Source organism: Salvelinus alpinus, chromosome 11 (genome assembly GCF_045679555.1).
Source record: "Salvelinus alpinus chromosome 11, SLU_Salpinus.1, whole genome shotgun sequence".
In the NCBI taxonomy this organism is placed as follows: Eukaryota; Metazoa; Chordata; class Actinopteri; order Salmoniformes; family Salmonidae; genus Salvelinus; species Salvelinus alpinus.
This window is the reverse complement of record NC_092096.1, coordinates 37,315,108-37,338,983: the sequence shown is the minus strand read 5'-3', so window position 1 is coordinate 37,338,983 and position 23,876 is coordinate 37,315,108. Positions and strand designations below refer to the sequence as shown.

The 23,876-nt window shown below is 44.8% G+C and overlaps 1 protein-coding gene and 1 long non-coding RNA gene across 2 annotated transcripts in view; both read left to right on the top strand.

Annotated features, from left to right (window-relative positions):
* Nucleotides 1–23,876, top strand: part of LOC139534105 (uncharacterized) — a 982,995-nt gene that overhangs the window by 478,852 nt on the left and 480,267 nt on the right. The window lies entirely within an intron of this gene.
* On the top strand, nucleotides 11,705–23,669 carry trim24 (tripartite motif containing 24). The gene is made up of 17 exons (XM_071332855.1): nucleotides 11,705–12,478; nucleotides 12,633–12,751; nucleotides 15,227–15,374; nucleotides 15,554–15,686; nucleotides 17,360–17,476; nucleotides 17,610–17,724; nucleotides 17,867–18,013; nucleotides 18,192–18,306; nucleotides 18,429–18,871; nucleotides 19,205–19,336; nucleotides 19,450–19,576; nucleotides 19,706–19,760; nucleotides 19,920–20,049; nucleotides 20,177–20,544; nucleotides 21,080–21,287; nucleotides 21,478–21,633; nucleotides 22,076–23,669. Exons 1-17 carry the CDS (start codon nucleotides 12,190–12,192, stop codon nucleotides 22,703–22,705), a joined length of 3,432 nt encoding a protein of 1,143 aa, XP_071188956.1. The 5' UTR covers nucleotides 11,705–12,189; the 3' UTR covers nucleotides 22,706–23,669.

Here is a 23,876-nt window from a genome sequence, read left to right as displayed (position 1 = left end):
TGTTAGTTTGGTAAATTATATTTTCAGAGTAGTTTCCCCAAGACTGAGATCATCTCAAAGAACAAAACGTATATAATCTCTTAAACCTGCGTTTATCACAGACCTTATTTTCGGCGTTTATCCAAAAACCTCATTCATTTCAACCATAGGCTTTGACCATGGCTGAGTTTGTGCCTACAAAAATATGCCATTACTATTCTGCCCTAAAAAAAATAAACGCAGTAACTACACTTTTGGTCAAATGGAGTTAAGACTGAATTCAGGCTTTGTAGTATCTGTTTTATCTTGTGACAAAATGTCCTGGATCAATTATGTTTCTTTTCAGATAAAACCCACTCTGCCATACAAAGGTATAGAGCAGTAACTAGACAAACAGTGAAACTGAGGAAAATGGCAGAGTGAGTTCAAGTTTATTTGCTGTCCAGTGAAATATGTTGTAGGTTTATAACTGATAATGAACTTATTTATTATCCTATTATGAAGTAATTTTTTATGCATATCAACCATGCCCACTGATTTAACCTATTGGAGTCAACATGGACCAGCATCCCTGTGGAATGCTTTCAACACCTTGTAGAGTCCATGAGTCACTTCTCATCATTTTCTGTCACGAACTCGGATACCTCCTGCGCCTTGACCTGTTGTTTTGGCCGGTTGTTTCCTTAGGAGGATTGCGGAGGATTACAGGAATGAGGTGGCTATCTTTAGCAAGCAAATAAAACATTTGTGTGAACTTATGGGGAAAATGCAAATTTGAACTTTCTTGTTCTCAACTCCTGTGGCTGGACGCCGCTCGGGCTTGATGGATGTATCCCTGCCTTGTCATCTGTCCCTATACGAATGGCCTGTGCTACTTGGAACTTGCCTGCCAAGGAAGCTGTCTCCATCTGCTTCTCCTCCTCCATCTTGTAGTGGAGTAAACAGAGAACAGCAAGAGGATTGTTCCAATCAGCGCTAGTCCCATGTCACAAGTCGTGGAAACCGCTGCTAAGCGGCCTGGAGTGTCTGCGAGAGATCTGGAGCAGATTGACATGAGGAATAGTTTTGCGGCCCTGGTGCCTGATCTACCTGCGCCTTCATTGCTGGGACTGCCTGTGTTTGCGACGACTGTGCTGACTCCAACTACGCCGACTACAGCATTGGCTTCGTCAAGTTTGGCTCCTTTCCCTCTCTCTGGATCTGACGGGGCACTGCCTGCTGTGGGAGGTCTGGACCTATAGCCGGGAGCTGTGGGCATATGCTATCCTGCTTCTCGTGGGCCTGTGAAAGGTTCCATGAATTGTGTGAGGGGTAGGAATGGGCAGATTTCTCCATCCCCTTCTCTGGCAGTTGTATTGGGCAGTTCAATGGTGAGAAATATCTCAGTCTGTCACGTTCGTCGTATGAACTGGAAGCATACTCGGACCAACGTGTAGCGTGATCTGGGTTCCACATCTTTATTTAGTGAAACACACAAAACATTAAAGAGTAACGAAACGTGACGACAATGGGGCTGACATACAACTACCCATAAACAATATCCCACAAACACAGGAGGGAAAAACAGCTACTTAAATATGATCCCCAATTAGAGACAACGATTACCAGCTGGCTCTAATTAGGAATCATACAAATCACTAACATAGAAAACAAAACTAGAACCCCACATAGAAAATATAAACTAGACTAACCCCCCCAGTCACGCCCTGACCTACTCTACCATAGAAAATAAGGGCTCTCTGTGGTGCAGACTCCGGCTGTAAAACCTGAAACCAAAAGGGAGGGTTAGGGGAGGTGTCTAGTGTCGGTTGCGGCTCTGGTGCGGGGCGAAGAACCCGCTCATTCCGCGGATCCGCCAGCATTGGGGGCGGCTCTGGTGCGGGACGAAGAACCCGCTCAGCTCGCGAATCCATCATCTTTGGTGGCGGCTCTGGTGCGGGCCGAGGAACCCACTCATCCCGCGGATCCAGCCATGGACTCAGGCTGAACACTGTGCCTGGACTGGACCTCGGTGCAGAGGAAGGCTCCTGCCATGGAGCAGGACTGGACACCAGATCTGGACTGGACATCAGTGCAGAGGAAGGCTCCTGCCATGGAGCAGGACTGGATGCCGTATCTGGACTGAGCACCGACTCAGGAGAAGGCTCCGGCCATAGAGCTGGACCGGACGCCGTGCCAGGGCTGGGCATCGGCGCAGGGGATGGCTCCCGCCATGGAGCGGGACTGGACACTGTGCCTGGACTGGGCACCAACGCCGAAGAAGACTCTGGCCTTGGAGCTGGACTGGACGCCGTGCTTAGACTGGGCATCGGCACAGGGGAAGGCTCCGGCCATGGAGCTTGAGGTTCCGGACCGCTGACCGTCTCAGGAGGTTCCGGACCGCTGACCGTCTCAGGAGGTTCCGGACCGTGGACCGTCTCAGGAGGTTCCGGACCGTGGACCGTCTCAGGAGGTTCTGGACCGTGGACCGTCTCAGGAGGATCCGGACCTTGGACCGTCTCAGGAGGTTCCGGACTGGGAACCGTCGCCGGAAGCTCTGGACTGGGAACCGTCGCCGGAAGCTCTGGACTGGGAACCGTCGCGTGAAGCTCTGGACTGGGGATCGTTGCAGGAAGCCTGGTGTGTGGGGCAGGCACTGGTGGTACTGGACTGGTGACACGCACCTCAGGGTGAGCGCGAGGAGCAGGCACAGGACGTACCGGACTGGGGAGGCGCACTGGAGGCCTGATGCGTGGGGCCGGTACAGGTAGCACCGGACTGGTGACACGCACTTCAGGGCGAGTGCAGGGAGGAGGAACAGGACGTACTGGGCTGTGAAGTCGCACCGGAGACTTGATGCGTATAGCCTGCATCAATTGTACCGGTTCGATGACACACCTCGCACGGCAAGTGTGAGGAGCTGGCACAGGACGTTCTGGGCTGTGAAGGCGCACTGGAGACCTGGTGTGTATAGCCGGCATCAATTGTATCGGAACTTTAACACACTTCGCACGGTGAGTACGAGGAGTTGGCACAGGACGTACTGGGCTGTGAAGGCGTACTGGAGAATTGGTGTTTAGAGCTGGCACAGATGGTGCCGGGCTGAGAAGGTGCGTTGAGCTGCAGCATACTCCTTTCCCCAAACTCTCTCCGGTATCTCTCATTACCTTCTTCTATCGACTCCCACACAGGCTCTGGCTCACTCCCCGGTTCCGCCAACCACCCCATGTGCCCCCCCCCCCAAAAAAAAAATTTCAGGCTGTCATTTGGGCTTTCCTTGTGGCCGCGAAACCCAGCGTTGTCGCTGTCCTCCCTTCTCTCCTGTCGTCTGTTTCCACGGCAGGCTTTCGTGTCTTGCCAAGACTTCCTCCCAAGTCCAGGATATTCTCTCCTCGATCTCCTCCAAAGACCAGGATGCCATCTCCTCCTGGGCACGCTGCTTGGTCCTGTAACTTCTCTGCACTACGGATCCCGTTAGCGGGATTAAATTCGACAACATACGGTGAGCACCACATAAATAGTCATATTAAACATTCCTGAAGATAGAAGTGTCTCACATGGTTCAAAAGCCTAGAATCTTGCTAATCCAACTGCGTTGTCAGATTTAAAAAAGGATTTACTGCGAAAGAATACAATGCGATTATCTGAGGACAGAGCCCCATACCAAAATACTATTTCAACCAGCACAGGCGTAACAAAATCACAGATTGCAATAGAATAAATCGTTTACCTTTGACGATTGTCCTCTGTTTGCAATCCAAAGGCTCATTGTTACACAATGAATGGTCTTTTGTTCGGTTAAATCCATTTTTATAGCCTACCGAAACATTTTGTGAACCGCTGGTGTTGTGAATTCCGTGTCATTCAATTTTTGACGAAACATTCGACGTAAATACACAAACTAAACGTGACTTTATCCAGTCATGTTTGGTTTCATTGCAATCAACTGGTTTATTGTAACACAACCAAACTTGATGGGTCATTTCGCGGGACGTATTGACCGAAATAAACCGATTGGAAGACAACAAGTAATGACCTCATTGTGCACCAATTATATGACCGCTGTTTCGTTTATTGACTGTATTTTAACCCAATGACCACTGATCGTCTTGAAATCTAGCTGGGTAGATAGCCAATGAGCTGAGGTAAACGGCAATATGTAATGTTTGGGTTGGAAGACCAACCATGTCATAAACTCCTGCGTAAAGACGGCCATTCGCCATTGAAGATTCATACTGGAAGGAGCCAAGCTTGTTACGCACAGCACTATTTCGGTAACGCGCATCTTCAGCTGTTTATACACTGCTCAAAAAAATAAAGGGAACACTTAAACAACACAATGTAACTCCAAGTCAATCACACTTCTGTGAAATCAAACTGTCCACTTAGGAAGCAACACTGATTGACAATAAATTTCACATGCTGTTGTGCAAATGGAATAGACAAAAGGTGGAAATTATAGGCAATTAACAAGACAGGCCAATAAAGGAGTGGTTCTGCAGGTGGTGACCACAGACCACTTCTCAGTTCCTATGCTTCCTGGCTGATGTTTTGGTCACTTTTGAATGCTGGCGGTGCTTTCACTCTAGTGGTAGCATGAGACGGAGTCTACAACCCACACAAGTGGCTCAGGTAGTGCAGCTCATCCAGGATGGCACATCAATGCGAGCTGTGGCAAGAAGGTTTGCTGTGTCTGTCAGCGTAGTGTCCAGAGCATGGAGGCCCTACCAGGAGACAGGCCAGTACATCAGGAGACGTGGAGGTGGCCGTAGGAGGGCAACAACCCAGCAGCAGGACCGCTACCTCCGCCTTTGTGCAAGGAGGAGCACTGCCAGAGCCCTGCAAAATGACCTCCAGCAGGCCACAAATCTCTCATGGCTCAAATGTCATTTGTTTAAACTAATAGCACACATCTCGGACACCCATGCATACCCCACAAGACATGCCACATGAGGTCTCTTCACAATCCCCAAGTACAGCACAGACTATGGGAGGCGCACAGTACTACTGTAACGCTCGTCGTTGGAATGAGAAGAGGAGGACCAATGCGCAACGTGGTAAGTATCCATTTTAATAAGAATACTTGAACAATGAACAAAAACAATAAACTGACAAACGAACGAAACAGTCCCGTATGGTAATAACACAGACACAGGATACAACCACCCACAAAACCCAAAGGAAAACAGGCTACCTAAATATGGCTCCCAATCAGAGACAACGACTGACACCTGCCTCTGATTGGGAACCATACTAGGCCAAACACAGAAATAGACAACCTAGACATACAACATAGAATGCCCACCCACATCACACGCTGACCAAACAAAACATAGAAACATACAAAGCAAACTATGGTCAGGGCGTGACAACTACATAGAGCCAAGACGACATGGAACTCTCTTCCAGATCAGGTAACTGATGCAAGCAGTATAATCAAATTGAAAAAATATATACAAATACACCTTATGGAAAAGAGGGTACTGTGAGAGACACACAGAGGTACAGACACACGCATACACACACAAACGCTAGCACACACATTCTACACACACGTACCTTGTAATATTCTTGTATGGTGGTATTATACATTTTGTATTGTAGATAAAGTGCATTCGGATAGTATTCAGACCAATTGACTTTTTCCACATTTTGTTACGTTACAGCCTTATTATAAAATGTATAAAATACATGTTTTACTCATCAATCTACACACAATACCCCACAATACCCCATTTTGCTAATTTATAAAAAATTTAAAACAGAAATGCCTGATTTACACAAGTATGCAGACCCTTTGCTATGACACTAAAAATTGAGCTCAGGTAGATCCTGTTTAATTTGATCATCATTGAGATGTTTCTACAACTTAATTGGAATCCATCTGTGGTAAATTCTATTTATTCAACACGGTTTGGAAAGGCACACATCTGTCAAAGGAATTGTCCGTAGAACTCAGAGACAGGATTGTGTCGAGGCACAGATCTGGGGAAGGGTACCAAAAAATTCTGCAGCATTGAAGGTCCCCAAGAACACATGGCTCCATAATTCTTAAATGGAAGAAATTTGGAACCACCAAGACTCTTCCTAGAGGTCGCTGCCCGGCCAAACTGAGCAATTGGCTTAGAAGGGCCTTGGTCAAGGAGGTGACCAAGAATCTGATGGTCACTTAAACAGAGCTCCAGAGTTCCTCTGTGGAGATGGGAGAGCCTTCCAAAAGCACAAACATCTCTGCAGCACTCAGTAAAAGGGAAAGATTAACAGAGCAAAAGACAGAGAGATCCTTGATGAAAACTCGCCCCAGAGCGCTCAGGAACTCAGACTGGGGCGAAGGTTCACCTTCCAACAGGACAACAACCCTAAGCACACAGCCAAGACAACGCAGGAGTGGCTTCGGGACAAGTCTCTGAATGTCCTTGAGTGGCCCAGACAGAGCCCGGACTTGAACCTGATCAGACATCTCTGGAGAGACCTGAAAGTAGTGACACTCCCCATCTAACCTGACAGAGCTTGACAGGAGCTGCAGAGAAGAATGGGAGAAACTCCCCAAATATAGGGGCCTGAATACTTTCCGAATGCACTGTAGACAAGTGAGAATGCACTGATGTATTATCTTATTATGAAGTCCTTTTTTATGCTTATCAACCATGACAAAAACATGACTGGTGACGCAAAGCACTTCCTCATTGTCTCTGTACTGCTGTACTGTTTGTTGCTACTTGCTAAACTTTTTGTATTTTTACTCTTAATAACTCTGTTTTTAACAAGTTTACCGACGTCTTAGTTTTGTCCTCACGTGACTTTATTAATTCAATTGTTTCATTTCTACATAAATTGGTTCTCAAATTTGATCAGATCTTCATCTAAGTAGTCACAACAATAGACAAACATACCAACATCTCCAATCTCCTGACTCCAATTAGCTTTGGAGAAGTCATTAGCCTAGGGGTTCACATACTTTTCCAACCTACACTGTGAATGTTTAAATGATGTAATCAATGTAGACAAGAAAAACACTAAACTAATAACACACATATTAGTGTTTTTCTTGTCTAATGACTAATGACTTCTAATTGGAGTCAGGAGATTGGAGATGTTGGTTAGAGCGGCCTTGCCCTATTAAAAAACACTCACAAAATTTGAGTTTGCTATTCACAAGAAGCATTGCCTGATGTGAACCATGCCTCTGACAAAAGAGATCTAAGAAGATCTAAGATTAAGAATGGTTGACTTGTATAAAGCTGGAAAGGGTTACAAAAGTATCTCTAACAGTCTTGATGTTCATCAGTCCATGGTAGGACAAATTGTCTATAAATGGAGATAATTGTCTATAAGTTCAGCACTGTTGCTACACTCCCTAGGAGTGGCCGTCCTGCAAAGATGAATGCAAGAGCACAGAGCAGAATGCTCAGTGAGGTTAAGATAGAATATTAAAGACTTACAGAAATCTCTAGAACATGCTAACATCTCTGTTGACAAGTCCACGATACACAAAACACTAAACAAGAATGGTGTTTATGGGAGGACACCACGGAAGAAGCCACTGCTGTCGAAAAACCCCCATTGCTGCACGTCTGAAGTTTGCAAAAGTTCACCTGGATGTTCCACTGCGCTACTGGCAAAATATTCTGTGGACAGATGAAACTACAGTTGAGTTGTTTGGAAGGAACACACAACACTATGTGTGGAGAAAAAATGGTGCCTCGGGGCCTGGACAGCTTGCTATCATTGACAGAAAAATGAGTTCCCAAGTTTATCAAATCATTTTTCAGGAGAATGTTAGGCCATCTGTCCGTCAATTGAAGCTCAACAGAAGTTGGGTGATGCAACAGGACAACGACCCAAAACACAGAAGTAATTCAACAACAGAATGGCTTCAACAGAAGAAAATATGCCTTCTGAAGTGGCCCAGTCAAAGTCCTGACCTCAACCCAATTGAGATGCTGTGGCATGACCTCGAGAGCAGTTCACACCAGACATCCCAAGAATATTGTTGAACTGAAACAGTTTTGTAAAGAGGAATGGTCCAAAATTCCTCTTGACCGTTGTGCAGGTCTGATCCGCAACTACAGAAAATGTTTGGCTGATGTTATTGCTGCCAAAGGAGGGTCAACCAGTTATTCACATACTTTTCCCAACCTGCACTGTGAATGTTTACACAGTCTGCTCAATAAAGGCATGAAAATGTATAATTGTTTGTGTGTTATTAGTTTAAGCAGACTGTGTTTGTCTATTGTTGTGACCTAGATGAAGATAAGATCAAATTTGATGACCAATTTATGCAGAAATCCAGGTATTTCCAAAGGGTTCACATACTTTTTCTTGCCACTGTATGTCGCAAGTAAAAGCCTTGGGTAGCGAGTTGATACAATTCCAAGTCTGGAAGGTTACAACCAACCTCACACTTTGGAAGATTTAAAACTTTCCTTTTTATTCTATGAATTTTATTTGCCCAAGTCTGTTATAACCGAGTATACTTTTTAAAGAATGTCTTCGGGTGGGTAATTGAAATTCTCAAAAATAGATACAAAATCTTCAGAAGCCATTCTATTCTAGAGGTTTATAAAAGTTCTTTGTGCGTATGGAACATTACGGGGATCTTTTATTTCAGCTCATGAAACGCTTTACATGTTGTGTTTATATTTTTGTTCAATGTACTTAGCTAGTCATCTCGGATTGCCCGGGAATAGCAACATAGCTCAGGTGAACTGTAGAAACTAGCAACGCCCCCATTTTGAAAAGCCTGCCTTCGAGGGTGGGAACACAATTGGACAAGAAAGTCGGGATCCCGTCAGGTTGTAGTCTTTACAAAGCCAGTGTCACGCCCTGACCTTAGATCCTTTTTATGTCTCTATTTTGGTTTGGTCAGGGTGTGAGTTGGGGTGGGTATTCTATGTTCTATTATTTGTATTAGTATGTTTTGGCCGGGTAGGGTTCTCAATCAGGGACAGCTGTATGATTGAGAACCATACTTAGGTAGCACTTTTTCCCACCTGTCTTTGTTGGGAAGTTGACTTTGTTTATGGCACATAGCCTTTAGCTTCACGTTTTTTTTGGTAGTGTTTATTGTTTTGTTCGGTGTATTTTCTATAAAAAGAACATGTACGCTCACCACGCTGCACCTTTGTCCTCTTCCTTCAACAGACGTGACAGAACTTCCCACCACCAACGGACCAAGCAGCGTGGTAAGGAGGAGCAGCGTGTTCAGGATTCATAGACTTGGGAGGAAATTCTGGACGGTAAGGGACCCTGGAGGCAGGCTGGGAGTATCGCCGTCCATGGGAGGAACTGGAGGCAGCGAAAGCAGAGCGGCAGCGTTACGAGGGAACACGGCTAGCAAGGAAGCCCGAGAGGCAGCCCCCAAATTTATTTTGGGGGGGGCACACGGGGAGTTTGGCTGAGTCAGGTTGGAGACCTGAGCCAACTGGTCAGGCACCGTGTTATGCGGTGGAGCGCACGGTGTCTCCAGTACGCCAGGACGGGTTGTGCCAGCCCTGCTCTCCGGACCTCCAGTGCGCCTCCTCGGCCCAGTATGTCCTGGGCCGGCTCTGCGCACTGTGTCTCTGGTACGTCTGCACAGCCCAGTGTGTCCTGTGACAGCTCCCCGCATTTGCAGGGTGAAGATAACCACCCAGCCAGGACGGGTTGTGCAGGCTCCAAGCTCAAGACCTCCAGTGCGCCTCCACGGCCCAGTGTATCCGGTGCCTCTGCCAAGGACAGGGCCTCCTGTTTGTCTCTCCAGCCTGGTGAGTCTTGTACCTGCGCCCAGAACTAATCCTCCTGTATGTCTCCCCATGGCAGCTCCACGTACCAGACTGCCCATACGTCTCCTCACTCCAGTGATGATCCATTGCAAGAAGCCTCCAGTGATGATCCAGGGCACGAAGCCTCCAGTGATGATCCATGGCAAGAAGCCTCCAGTGATGATCCATGGCACGAAGCCTCCAGTGATGATCCATGGCACGAAGCCTCCAGTGATGATCCATGGCACGAAGCCTCCAGTGATGATCCATGGCACGAAGCCTCCAGTGATGATCCATGGCACGAAGCCTCCAGTGAGGAGTCATGGCACGGAGCCTCCAGCGACGTTCTCCAGTTCGGTGCCTCGAGCGACGTTCTCCAGTCTGGAGCCCCCAGCGACTTTCTCCAGTCCGGAGCCTCCAGCGACGGTCTCCAGTCCGGAGCCTCCAGCGACAGTGCCCAGTCCGGGGCCCGCAGCGAGGGTGCCCAGTCCGGGGCCCGCAACAAGGGTACCCAGTCCGGGGCCTGCAACGAGGGAAAGAACATGTACGCTGACCACGCTGCACCTTGGTCCACTTCTGTTGACAGCCGTGACAGCCAGGTAAAAAAAATATTCAACCTAGATATCCTGCAAGTCCAAAAGCTCTATGAAACAAGGACAACCGTATCTACTCGCTGCTAGCATGATCGTGCAATAGGCGAAACACAAAGACCACATAATTGCTACAAAACATGACTCCATACATTTTTTTAGCAGGCTCAATGCTCCTGGATTGAAAATTCTAAAATACTGCTATGGTGCATAATAACGTCTGAAAAACCTTTCATCATTCATAATTATGTTGGGACACTGGGAAAAAACAGCCCAAATAGTGTCTAGAGGTGAAGTTTCCCTTTAAAGCTTAGACTCAACATTGAGTACTATACTTTGTTGAAGTCATGCCTTAATAATATTTAGATATTTAGATACCCTTTATGGCCTTGGCCTTGACCTTTGGGTGAACGCTAAAGCTTTTACAAAACTGTATTTCTGCAAGCTGAAGATGTCTTGTACACTTTGTGAATTTAAAATACAATGGTGAATGCATTTTTTTTAATAGATTTTTTTACCAAGTGTGGCGCAGTGTATATCAGTAACTGACACTGATCATCCTTGAACTCATTTGAATCAGGGGTTGTTATGCAGGTCTAGTTGGCTTACCTTCCATGTGATCTGTCTCATGGTATAAGTACTTCCCATTCCACCCTTGGGGTAGAATGTGTCTCCTGGCTTCACGAAACTAAACATTTTAGGTAGAAATGTAGAGTGATAGAATTATATTCAATATTCAGTTAGGACATGGGTCATTGCTGTACCTTGAAGGCAGTGTCCATTTCAACAATGTATAGGCCCACATAGTCAAGCTGAAAGGTCTTCAGTGTTCTCTCTAAAGCAGGTCTGACCAGCTCCAGAGGATGGAAGGTATTCCACAGCTACATATTTTGAATAACATTTTAATAAATACATTATTGACATAGGCTCAATGATCACAAAAGAAGACAGTCAGTGACCTTGCTCACTACTAAAATACATTTGATCAAATACTTAATGGTTTCATTAGACCAAAACAGACATTTGAGTATATGCCTTTCAAACTTTCTCAAAATATACACCTTTCTACAGTAGAAGATATCCTCTCTGTTTTATATTACAACATATGGAAGTCCAGTACAGAAGTCCAGAGAGGACATTTGAGAGGAGATCAACTCCTCCCCAGGCTACTGGGTTTTGCTGGCAGGGACTTTGGGAGGGATTCATAAATTGATAATGAATGAGAAATCATGTAAGTAAATATGACTGTGAAAAAAATCTAAGAAATGAACTATGTTTTTTTTTTACTTGGTACATTTATTTGCTTGTGTTGATTGCATTGAACAATTAAAAACGCCTTTCGAATTTAAAAAACTATTTTGGCCTGAACTGGTTGCTGTACCATAAAAATATCAGGGTGCATGCTGGGCACTCCGTGTGTTTTTTTTGGGGGAAAGAATGTTGCTTGTACAGATGGTAGCTAGCAATTTCCATTGATAGAAGTTTGTATTGCACGTTTATTGTACAAAATTACTATTCTGTGTCATCTACTATTGTTCAGTTTCATTGACACTAGGCAGCTATTTAATAACTAAATTACGTCATCCTTCGTAGTAGCAACTGTGTCATCTAGCTAACGTTAGCTATCTAGCTTCCCAACCGCAGAGTTAAACACTTTCAATTTATGATTTTATACTAATGTTGGCTAAACCTGCCATTACTGTGGGTAATTTCGGGAGGTAGTATTATGTAGGAACCATGAACTGTGCTCGTGCAAGGCATATGCCCAACTGATTTCGACTTTAACAGACTGCAGAGAGACTAGCTAACATTAGCTAGTATCCGCTAGCTAGCTAACAGTTACTGGTTTCCAAGCACTCAAGTCCATCTTGAATAGGCACAAAGCAACAACCGAGACAATGGATGAGAGCCCAGAAGCTGCTGTAGACAACGATGACCTTGTTATTATAGTGGAAAACGAGGCAGAGAGCTTGCCAGTTGAAGAGGAGAGGGCGAAACAGCTAGGAGGTAGCATCGGTCTCATGGACACATGCCCTGTCTGTAAGTTGAATTTCCACAATCGAGAGCCGAAACTTCTGCCATGCCTCCACTCTTTCTGCAAGAAGTGTCTTCCACCCCCTTCAAGGAACTTAGTCAACACTGAACAACGTCGCGACCCGCAACTTCAAGCGGACAACTCGAAACCACGTGAGATCCGTCAGTTTGTTTATCGGGAAGTTGATAACTGTACTGAAGTGCAGGATGATCATTACAACTTTTCATTAGAATGCAGGTGTCTTTTGTAACTTGATATTAGAAAATGCCTTACTCATTCCTGTGTATGTTATTTCCCTGGTTCCAGTCAATGTGATCCGCTGCCCAGTTTGTCGACAAGAGTGCTGGGAGGTGGAGGTGCTGGATAACTTCTTTGTGAAAGACTCTGTGGAGGTTCCCAGCAGCACAGTGGAGAAGACCAGTCAGGTGCGTTAATATTGGTTACCAGTAAGGGTGACAAATGATACACTCTGGGAAAACATTTTCCAGATGGTGAATCCTTGTCTGTTAAGGCCAGGTAGTAAGTGTTTACTGACCGAGTCCCAGGACACTTAGAGTGTCTTCAGAAAGTATTCATACCCCTTTACTTATTCCACATTTGGTGGTGTTACAGCCTGAATTCAAAATGGATTAAATATATTTTTTCTCACCCATCTTCACACAATACCCCATAATGACAAAGTGAAAACATGTTTTTAGAAGTTGTTGCAAATGTATTCAAAATTAAATACAGAACTGTCTCATTTTTTATTTATTTCATCTTCATTTAACCAGGTAGGCCAGTTGAGAACGAGTTCTCATTTACAACTGCAACCTGGCCAAGATAAAGCAAAGCAGTGTGACAAAAACATAAGAGTTGCACATAAACAAACGTATAGTCAATCACTCAATAGAAAAATCTATGTACAGGCAATAAATAGGCCATGAATGCAAAATAATTACAATTTAGCATTTACACTGGAATGGCAGATGTGCAGATGGTGTGCAAGTCGAGAATAGAAATACTGGGGTGCAAAAGAGCAAGATGGTAAGTAACAATATGGGGATGAGGTAGTTGGGTGTGCTATTTACAGATTGGCTGTGTACAGGTACAGTGATCGGTAAGCTGCTCTGACAGCTGATGCTTAAATTTAGAGAGAGATATACGGTAAGACTCCAGAGATTTTTTGTTGTTTTGTTTTTGCAATTCGTTCCAGTCAGTGGCAGCAGAGAACTGAAAGGAAAGGTGGCCAAAGGAAGTGTTGACTTTGAGGATGACCAGTGAAATATACCTGCTGGAGCGAGTGCTACGGGTGGGTGTCGCTATGGTGACCAGTGAGCTGAGATAAGGTGGGGCTTTACCTAGCAAAGACTTATAGATGACCTGGAGCCAGTGGGTTTGGTGCCGAATATGTAGTGAGGGCCAGCCAACGAGAGCATACAGGTCGTAGTGGTGGGTAGTATATGGATGGGGCTTTGGTGACAACATAAGTATTCACACTCCTGAGTCAATACTTTGTAGAAACAGCGATTACACCTGTGAGTCTTTCTGGGTAACTCTTAAGAGCTTTCCACACCTGGATTGTGCAACATTTGGCCATTATCCTTTTCAAAATTCTTCAAGCTCTGTCAAATTGGTTGTTGATCATTGCTAGACAACCTTTTTCACATCTTGCCATAGATTTTCAAGCATATTTAAGTAAAAACTTGAACTCAGCACTCAAGAACATCCAATGTCTTATTGGTAAGAAACTCCAGTGTAGATTTGTGCTAGTGTTTTAGGTTATTGCCCTGCTGAAATGTGAATTCATCTCCCAGTGTCTGGTGCAAAGCAGACTGAACCAGGTTTCCCTCAAGGATTTTGCCTGTGCTTAGCTCAGTTTATTTTTTATCCTGGAAAAACTTCCCACTCCTTAACTATAACAAGCATACCCATAACATGGTGAAACCACCACTATGCATGAACATATGGAGAGTAGTACTTAGTAATGTGTTGTATTGGAATTGCCCAAATAAAACACTTTGTATTCAGGACAAAATGTTAATTGCTTTGCCACATTTTTTGCAGTATTACTTTAGTGCCTTGTTGCAAACAGAATGCAGGTTTTGCAATATTTTTGTTCTCTACAGGCTTCCTTTTCACTCTGTCTATTAGGTTAGTATTGTGGCTTAACTACAATGTTGCTCCATCCTCAGAGCTCCATCCTCAGAGTTCTATCACAGCCATTAAACTCAAACTGTTTTTTTAAAGTCACCTTCGGCCTCATGGTGAAATCCCTGAGTGGTTTCCTTCCTCTCCGGCAACTGAGTTAGGAAAGACGCCTGTATCTTTGTAGTGATGGGGTCTATCGACAAGCAATCAAAAGTGTAAATAATAACTTCGCCATGCTCAAAGGGATATTCAATGTCTGCTTTTTTATTTTTACCCATCTACTAATAGAGGTGCCCTTTGTAAGGCATTGGAAAACCTTCCTGGTCTTTTGTGGTTTAATCTGTGTCTGAAATTCACTGCTCAACTGAGATAATCGTGGGGTACAGAGATGAGGAATTCATTCAAAAATCATGTTAAACACTGAGTCAATGCAACGTATGTGACTTGTTAAGTACATTTTTACTCCTGAACTTATTTAGGCTTGCCATAACAAGAGATTGAATACTTATTAACTCAATACATTTAACCTAACATAATTCCACTTTGACATTATGGGGTATTGTATGTAAGCCAGTGACAACAAATCTCTATTTAATCCATTTTAAATTCAGACTGTAACACAACAAAATGTCAAAAGTTGAGTCTAAATACTTTCTGAAGGCACTGTATACCATGTGTCACCACTGAAACGTTGCCTTGCATAGGCCTGAAATCATGGATTCAAGCAAAAGCCAGTTCTTGCTCATATGTTCTCCCTTCCCTATTTCCAGGTGTGTATGAGTTGTGATGACAACACCGAGGCCACAGGGTTCTGTGTGGAGTGTGTGGAGTTCCTGTGTGTGACGTGCATTGAGGCCCACCAGAGGGTCAAGTTCACCAGGGATCATACCATACGGCAGAAGGAGGAGATGTCACCAGGTAGCCTACTCTATGAAAATATGTGGCTTTCTGAATTGTATACTGTAAGAAAATATAATGTCCAGGGCCAAGGAAGGTGGTAGGTACAACAAAATCTATGAAACCAAATCACAAATATGTAGACAGGTAAATGCATAGTGATTTATTTTGTTATATGCTAAATTCTTGTCTTATTCCAGAGGCTGTGGGTGCGTCCTCACAGAAGCCAGTGTTCTGTGACATCCACAAGCAGGAGCCCCTCAAACTGTTCTGTGAGACCTGTGACCGTCTCACCTGCAGGGACTGTCAGCTGCTCAAGCACAAAGACCACAAGTATGACCACATTATTTATTCACCCTTTATGTTTCCAGGTTAGTGTCAGAGAATCTCTTTTGTCGTGCTTAGCTACCTTAAAGGGATACCTTGGGATTTTGACGATGAGGCCCCTTATCTACTTACCCAGAGTCAGATGAACTAGTGGATACAATTCTTATGTCTCTGTGTCCAGTATGAAGGAAGTTAGTTAGTTTCGCGAGCCAATGCAACACCGAGGCCAATTTTTACCTGTGCTTCATGTGACTGGAAGTCTATGGGCTTCTGCTAGCATGCTGTATCTGCTAGCATTAACCTGAAGTCGCTCTGGATAAGAGCATTTGCTAAACGACTTCAATGTAACAAGAGACCTAGCTATCAGAGGCCTGGGTTGAAACCTTCAATAGTCAATATTATGCTCAAACTGGTTCTATATTTTGAAGTACTGTTTTTGTACCTGTGCTTCATGTGTTGGTATTAATCCTCTGTGGGAATTTTCAGGTGAACAAAAAGGAGAGCAGTCGTTGATAATATCAATAAAAATCCATCTGGTTTATTACAAGAATTCAGGGAGAACACCTCTAATTATATATTAATCACACAGCACCGAAGGTTCTGTAAACACAGCCCAAGAGGCTTGTAGGAAGTCACATCAACTGCTACAGAATCTGTGTCTCAGATAGATACATTACATTATCAGTGTGCCCTAGGCTCAGTCAAACTTTAACCATAACATTCAACACGGGCAGACATTTGATACTAGCAGTTAAACAGGTCAAAGGTCGGAACATCAACTTATACTTCACAAAAATATGACGTAACATGTAAAGTGTTGGTCCGACGGTTCATGATCTGAAATAAAAGATCCCATACATTTTCCATATGCACAAAAAGCTTATTTCTCTCAAATTTTGTGCACAAATTTGTTTACATCCCTGTTAATTTGTTTACATCCCTGTTAGTGAACATTTCTCCTTTGTCAAGACAATCCATCCACCTGACAGGTGTGGCATATCAAGAAGCTGATTAAACAGCATGATCATTACACCGGTGCATCTTGTGCTAGGGACAATAAAAGGCCCCTCTAAAATGTGCAGTTTTGTCACACAACACAATGCCACAGATGTCGCATGCAATTGGCATGCTGACTGCAGGAATGTCTACCAGAGTTGTTGCCAGAGAATTGAATGTTCATTTCTCTACCATAAGCCGCCTCCAATGTTGTTTTAGAGAATATGGCAGTATGTCAAACCGGCCTCACAACCACAGACGACGTGTACCCACGCCAGCCCAGGACCTCCACATCCGGCTTCTTCTCCTGAAACTGAGGAGTATTTCTGCTTGTAATACAGCCCTTTGTACAGATGGTAGCTAGCAGTTTCCCTTTGCCTATGCCCCCTGCCCAGTCATGTGAAATCCATAGATTAGGGCCTCATTTATTTTAATTGGCTGATTTCCTTATATGAGCTTTAACTCAGTAAATTTGTTACAACAGATAATTATAGACTAATATGGTACTTAAACTTACGTGGTTAACTCCTGTTTCCCTTCCCCAAGGGATCGCATCTGTCTGCGTCTCCCAGCACATACAGTCATGTTTTTTACTCATCAATCCATATCACCAGTAAATCAAATACGGAAAAATAATTACTCAAGTAATTTCCCATTACACTCTGCATATCTTGTCTCTCCAGTTACCAGTTCCTTGACGACGCCTACAGAAACCACAGGCAACACCTGGAAAACATGACGCATCAGCTACAGGAGAAGAGGAAAGCCATAGAAGAAGTGTCCAATTGCATCAACAATGGGTAATTTATTACATACACTAAACATGCGAACTAAACTCACATGTCATGTTATGTACATAGACAAGTTCAATAGCATGACTGACTACAGGCAAACTCATAATTTCCTGCGTTTCTACTATCTTTATTCTTTCAGACTCCAGCAAGTCGATGAAAACCGCAAGTCTGTCACCAATGAGATAAAGAAGTCAATTTGCAACTTGATCATGGAGATCAACAGAAAGGGAAAAATCTTGGTCAATCAACTTGAGGTATGCTTGTTAAACAGGACATGAGCAATCACGTCATTCCACCACATAATAAAATAATGTACACTTCTGCTGACATGGTGCTAATCACACTATGTGAGCATATTTGTAAGTAGCTTTGTGCTAATCATGGTGGTTGTGTCAGACACTGACGAAGGACCATGAGGTCGGACTAAAGAAACAACAAGAAGATGTCAGCCACCTGACCAGACATCTAGATCACGTCATCAACTTCACCAAGTGGGCCACAGCCAGTCACAGTGGCACAGCTCTCCTGTACTGCAAGAGACTGGTAGGAACCATGACTTTCACTAAGGAGATGGATTTATTTTGGCCTACCTTTTAATCCCAATGTTGACCTAAATTGTTCAGACAGCTCTGTGTAGAAAGTTACATTGAAAACTGAATTTGTTATGTTCAAAAGCATTAGGCTACTTCAATTTGAGTGATTCAGAAACCTTTTCTTTCAGATTCTTTGCCAAATCCATTACCTAATGAGGGCCAACTGTAACGCATCCATCGTCCCTCAGAGCTCAGTTCGCTTCCAGTGTCGCTCCGGTTTCTGGGCCTCAAATGTCGATCTTGGTAAGAATGCTAAAACTTCAGTTCTGACGGATACTGTAGACGTAATTCAAAATCATCCCTGTGATGTTAAATGCAGACATTGTTGATATTTTTTTTCTTCATGTTTCTGTGCATTTCCTAAGGTTCTTTGGCAGTAGAGAGAATCCCTGGTCGTCAGCCCAGTTCCTTGCAGCAGGGCTTCCCTCCTGGCCACCCCAGCCAGCCTGGCCCCGGCCCCAGAGGAGAGGGCCCTCCCGGGGCTTTCCCTCCAGGCTCCTCCGCTCACCAGCGTGGGAGCACCCTTGCCCAGCTCCAGCTGCAGGTAGAGAAGCTTGCCCAGCACCCCAACAGGGCTGGACAGCCCCCTCCCAACCACTGGTCCTGGTACCAGCAGGGTCTGAAGCTCCCGGGGCCAGGAGGCCCCCCTCCACAGAGGCCCCACCAGGGGGGTTCTCCGTCGCAAGGTCCCCCCAACATGGTCCAGATCCAGCAGCCGGGCCGGAGTTACGGACCCCCCGGGCCCCAAGCACATCCCAACCCCAGGAGCCCCACCTCTATGCTGCAAAACGCAGGATTCCCTCCTCAGGTATTTGTGTTAATCTTAAAAAAAGATATAGGTATATAAAAAAGGTATATAAAAAAGGTATATATTCCTTATCCCTTTTTAAGTTGTAAATTTGCTCTTTGCTGTTATCAGACAGTGTACAATAAGACTGAGCCACTGAGAACATGCTATTTCAGTTGTGATAAAATGGAGACAAGCTGATGCAAAGGCACCATTTATGATTAATATGTTTACTGATTTACTGTTGTGTTATTGTCTGTAGTAATCCGTGTTTAGCATTTTTTTTGTCATAATTCGCCTACAAATTGCAAGACTTGTGAAAAATGCTTGCCTCTGACTTTTGTGCCATTCTAGTCTCTGAGGGATCTCATCCACAACTCCAGCTTTCCTCCCAAACCAATGGATGTGTTACAGGGTACCTCCCGCTACTCTCATGCACCCCCTCCCAACACAGGACCCATCAGCACTCAAGCTTCTATACACCAGGTACATGCGGTTTCCTGTAAACTGAAGCTGAAACTCATTATTTAATATATTTACATGTATTTGCCACACACACAAACAAACGAGAAATAGAGTACTCTGGTTGTTGTTTTCAGCGTAACATGATGGAAGCCGCACAACTGAGGAGGAGTGACCCCAGTGGAGCTTCATCATCATTATCCATGCCCAACCCCAGAGCTAGTTATGCGCCGAGCCTAGCTACTGCCTTCCCAGACAGACATGGTAGGCGTCTCACCCTCACACTTCTCTCATTTGTTACATGCAAAACAAACATGAAATATAATTAAATTAGCTATTCATGCCCAATCATAATTTATTCTCAATAAAACCCCTTTCTCTTTCTCTCCTCAGCACAAGGAAGACAGAATTCCCCCATGTCCAAATCTTCCTCTGAAGCCAACATAGGGTAGGTGAACCCCACTCCCACACCACTGGGTGCTGTCCTCTTTACACCCCACACCAAGGTCACATTATGTACCTTTTGGTGGATGTGTTCCTGGCTGTAATATCTGTACCATGAGGTTGATGTGTTCCTGGTTGTAATATCTGTGGTTCGGTGTTGAAGGTCTGCTTCCTGGAAGCGCACAGAGCCTAATGCGGCGGCTCCCCCCTCAGCTAAGCGGAGGCGAAGGTCGTCCCCCGGACCAATCATCGTCATCAAGGACGAACCAGAGGACGATGATGAAGTCAGCTTTGTAAGTATGACTGCATTTACACACTCTCTGTATGTGTCTATCTCTGTGTGCCTTTGAAAGAGGTATATTGTATACAATCATGTATGAAAGATGATAGAATCTCCCTAGTCTCTCTTCCATCCTTCAGGTGCAGTCTAGTGTTGGAGCCTCAGCCAGCCTGCCAGACAGCAGTACAGGCATCCAGCCCAAGTCCCAGTCCCAGCCCCAGCAGCAATCTCTCCCAGCACCCATGTTGGAGCTCCAGCCAGAGCCCCAGCCAGAGCCCCAGCCAGAGCCCCAGCCAGAGCCCCAGCCAGAGCCCCAGCCAGAGACCCAGGTAGAGCTAGAGGCAGACCCCCAACCAGACCCCGAAAAGGCCACAGGTGTCACTGAAGACGACCCCAATGAAGACTGGTGCGCTGTGTGTCAGAACGGGGGAGAACTGCTCTGCTGTGACCGGTGTCCCAAAGTCTTCCATCTGAACTGTCATATACCTACACTTAGAGAGTCTCCCAGGTAATTAACACCTACTTTTAAATTTCTATGTGCCACTCACAGCTGCACCGTCCTGCCTTTTCTGTTTGTTAAATGTCTTACACCTGGGCCTCCCAAGTGGTGCAGTGGTCTAAGGTACTGCATTGCAGTGCTAGCTGTGCCACGAAAGATCCTGGTTCGAGTCCAGGTTCTGTCGCAGCCGGCCGTGACCAGGAGACCCATGGGGCGGCTCACAATTGGCCCAGCGTCGTCCGGTTTAGGGGAGGGTTTGGCTGGCAGGGATGTTCTTGTCCCATCGGGCACTAGCGGCTCCTGTGGCGGTTCGGGCACAATGCCCGCTGGGTTGTGTTTGCAGCGATGGAACAAGATTAACTACCAATTGGATACCATGAAATTTGGGAGAAAAAGGGGTAAAAAATAAATATATAAATTAAAATGTAATACAGCTGTCTCTGAAGGGTGATTTCGTTAGCAGTACTTTGTAATATAAACTGGGGTTATTGCAATATTGAGAGAATGCAATATTGTGAATTCACTAACCCCCCTATGTTTCCAGTGGTGAGTGGTTCTGTTCGTTCTGTCGTGACCTGACCAGTCCTGAGATGGAGTATAACCCAGAGAGCCAGGGAGAATTGCCAGCCATGAAGGAGGAGCCAGGATCAGAGGGATTCCCTCCAGTTGATAAAAGGAAATGTGAGAGACTGTTGCTCTGCATCTACTGCAACGAGTTCAGTACAGATTTCCAGGAGCCTGCCTCACCGTCGGTAAGATTACCAACTGCCCCATAGAAAGCTTTTGCTCTGTAGTTTTAATTCAATCAATACGATACAACTTTGTCTATCGAATCAGAAAATTGTCTTAACTCCTAATCCTTAACTCCCAAACACTACGCCATTATTTTTGGTTAATTTATCACAGTTAAGTAATGATGGTTCCCTCATCTGATATGTCCAGTCAATCCCAGAGTATAAGGAGCTGATTGAGACTCCAATGGACCTGTCCATAGTGAAGAGCAGGCTGGAATCTAAGGAGAGCCCACGTTACTGCAGTGCTGAGGAGTTTGTCAAGGATGTCAGGCTCATATTCAGGAACTGTGCAAAGTATTACCAGGTACGGCAAGACTACACGACACACAATATGACGAACTTGGAATGGATTATTGTGCTTGCGTACCACACTAGAATTATTATTATATATTTTTTTTGCATTGGACCACAACTGAATATGCCCTGGTTTCCCAGACCCAAGTTAAGCCTATTTAGAATGGACTAAAAGTATGCTCAATGTCTAGTAGAAGGCATAATTTAGGTCTGGGGAAACCAGCCCTAAATGTGTTAACAGAATTCAGACAGACACAACACTTCTGTTTTGTTTAATTAGAGATATACATAGCATACAGTAATGTGCTTGTTTTCCTATTTTATTCTCTGACAGTGCTTTCAGTGCTTTCACTTCTGCTTTGCTTGGTCTTTGAGCTCGGGTAACTGTAAAGCACTTTGTGACAACTACTGATGTAAAAAGGCTTCATAAAATACTTTTGTTTCATTGACAGGCAGACACTGAGGTGGGAGGTGCAGGACTGAGCCTGGAGGAGTACTTTGAGGAGCAGCTGAAGTTCCTCTACCAAGACAGGAGCTTCCCTGGGGGCAGAGAGGAGGGCATGATACCCCCTGTGGAGGACGAGATGGAAGAAGGGATGGAAGACGATGGGATGGCTCCTAACGAAGGGGATATGCCCCCTGTCGAGGACGACCTAACGCCTGTTGAAGAAGGGATGCCTTCTATGGAGAAAGAAGGAACTGAAGAGGGGATGGATCCTGTGGAAGGAGAGATGGAGGAAGAAGGGATACCTCCTTTAGAAGAGAGCATGGAAGAGGAAGAGACTTCTCCAGTGAAAGAGGACTCACCACCTTGTGATGCTACTGAACCAGTAGATCCATCAATAAGGGGTGCATCATCTCCCAACCTTTCCAGCAAGGAGGCTCCCCAACCCCTCTCAGATACTCCAGACAACCCTCCCTGCAAGGAGGCTCCCCAACCCCTCTCGGATACCCCAGACAACCCTCCTGACTCCCAGGGCACCAGCCCTGCTGACTCCCAGGATACCAGCCCTGCTGCAGGCTTAGCCACAGAAAATGAGGGGACGACTGAAGAAGTGAGAGACAAAGCAGAAGAGGAATGATTCTTGTTCTTCCACTGTAAATTGGACGGACAATAAAGCTTCTTGAATTATCTATAGGATCTGTTGTCAGAAAATACTGGCAGACCTCTTTGCTGTATCATACACTTTCTGATATGATTTGCAATAATAATAAATAAAACAGAGAAACCCAGGATGTATAACAGGGTACAGAGATGGACAATGAATGCACAAATGTTTCTTGTTACAAAGCAATGTAGCTACATGTATGAACTAATAATGCACAGACTGTTCTGTCTGCTGAGATTGAGAAGTTACAATCATGGTGTAACTGATTAACTTTCTACAATAACAATCATAACACACAAATAATGTCCATTATTGATAAGTTGTCTGCAATTTTCCATGTTGGCTTTTGTAAAGATGAATGCCATATAATACTGTATATTTATAATAATGTAAGTTTATTTATCCAACTCTAAAGGAAAAATAGCTGCAAAGACCGAACTCCATGAAAACCATAGCCCTACATCATATCTTAAAACTCTGGTCAATTATTTTTAACAGACATTTTTATGTGTACTTGTGTTTGTGTTATTTAGTTAAATTATAGGCTACTCTTGTACAGAACATTGTAAAGGAGGTATTCTGAAAGGTAGACTCAGCGATATAACATAGATGCAAAAAGTACACTGCATAGAGGGTCAATTTCAGCGACAACAAAGAGCGTGAGGCTCAACTTCTCTGCTGTTTTGGTGCCCTGGCTACCGTGAAGCCAACTGTGCACATGAGCAGATACTGTGTGAGGGCGAAGCCTTACATCTACTCATCTCAATATCTGATGTGCTGCTGGTGGCAATGTCATTTCGCGAAGTCTACCTTTAAGACTGTTCACTAGATTACAGGGATGCAAAATGTAAATATTTTTCTCAGAATGAACGTGCAGTGTTCTCGAATGGTGCTGCTTGCTTTTTGGCATGTAAAGAGAACCAAACTGTTCCCCTCACTTTTCCTTGTTGCATGTTTTCTTGTTGCCTGGCTACCCAGACTTGGTCTGGCCGAACGCTACGCCACACCCACGGACGTTAATTTCTTCTCCACTATCAATCTGGATCTAAGTACCTCCCCAACCCGTCACCAAATGCGAACACATTCGGGGCCGTCTGATTGGTCCAGAGACTGATGGGTTGGGCCAGAGCCAGAACACACGTGG

What these genes read in the sequence shown, in the direction of transcription:
- trim24 (XM_071332855.1), top strand. Translation starts at nt 12,190, where the DNA reads ATGGATGAGAGCCCAGAAGCTGCTGTAGACAACGATGACCTTGTTATT. An exon ending in ACGATGATGAAGTCAGCTTT is followed by an intron (nt 20,050 to 20,176) that starts GTAAGTATGACT and finishes TCCATCCTTCAG; the next exon opens with GTGCAGTCTAGTGTTGGAGC. An exon ending in ACACTTAGAGAGTCTCCCAG is followed by an intron (nt 20,545 to 21,079) that starts GTAATTAACACC and finishes CTATGTTTCCAG; the next exon opens with TGGTGAGTGGTTCTGTTCGT.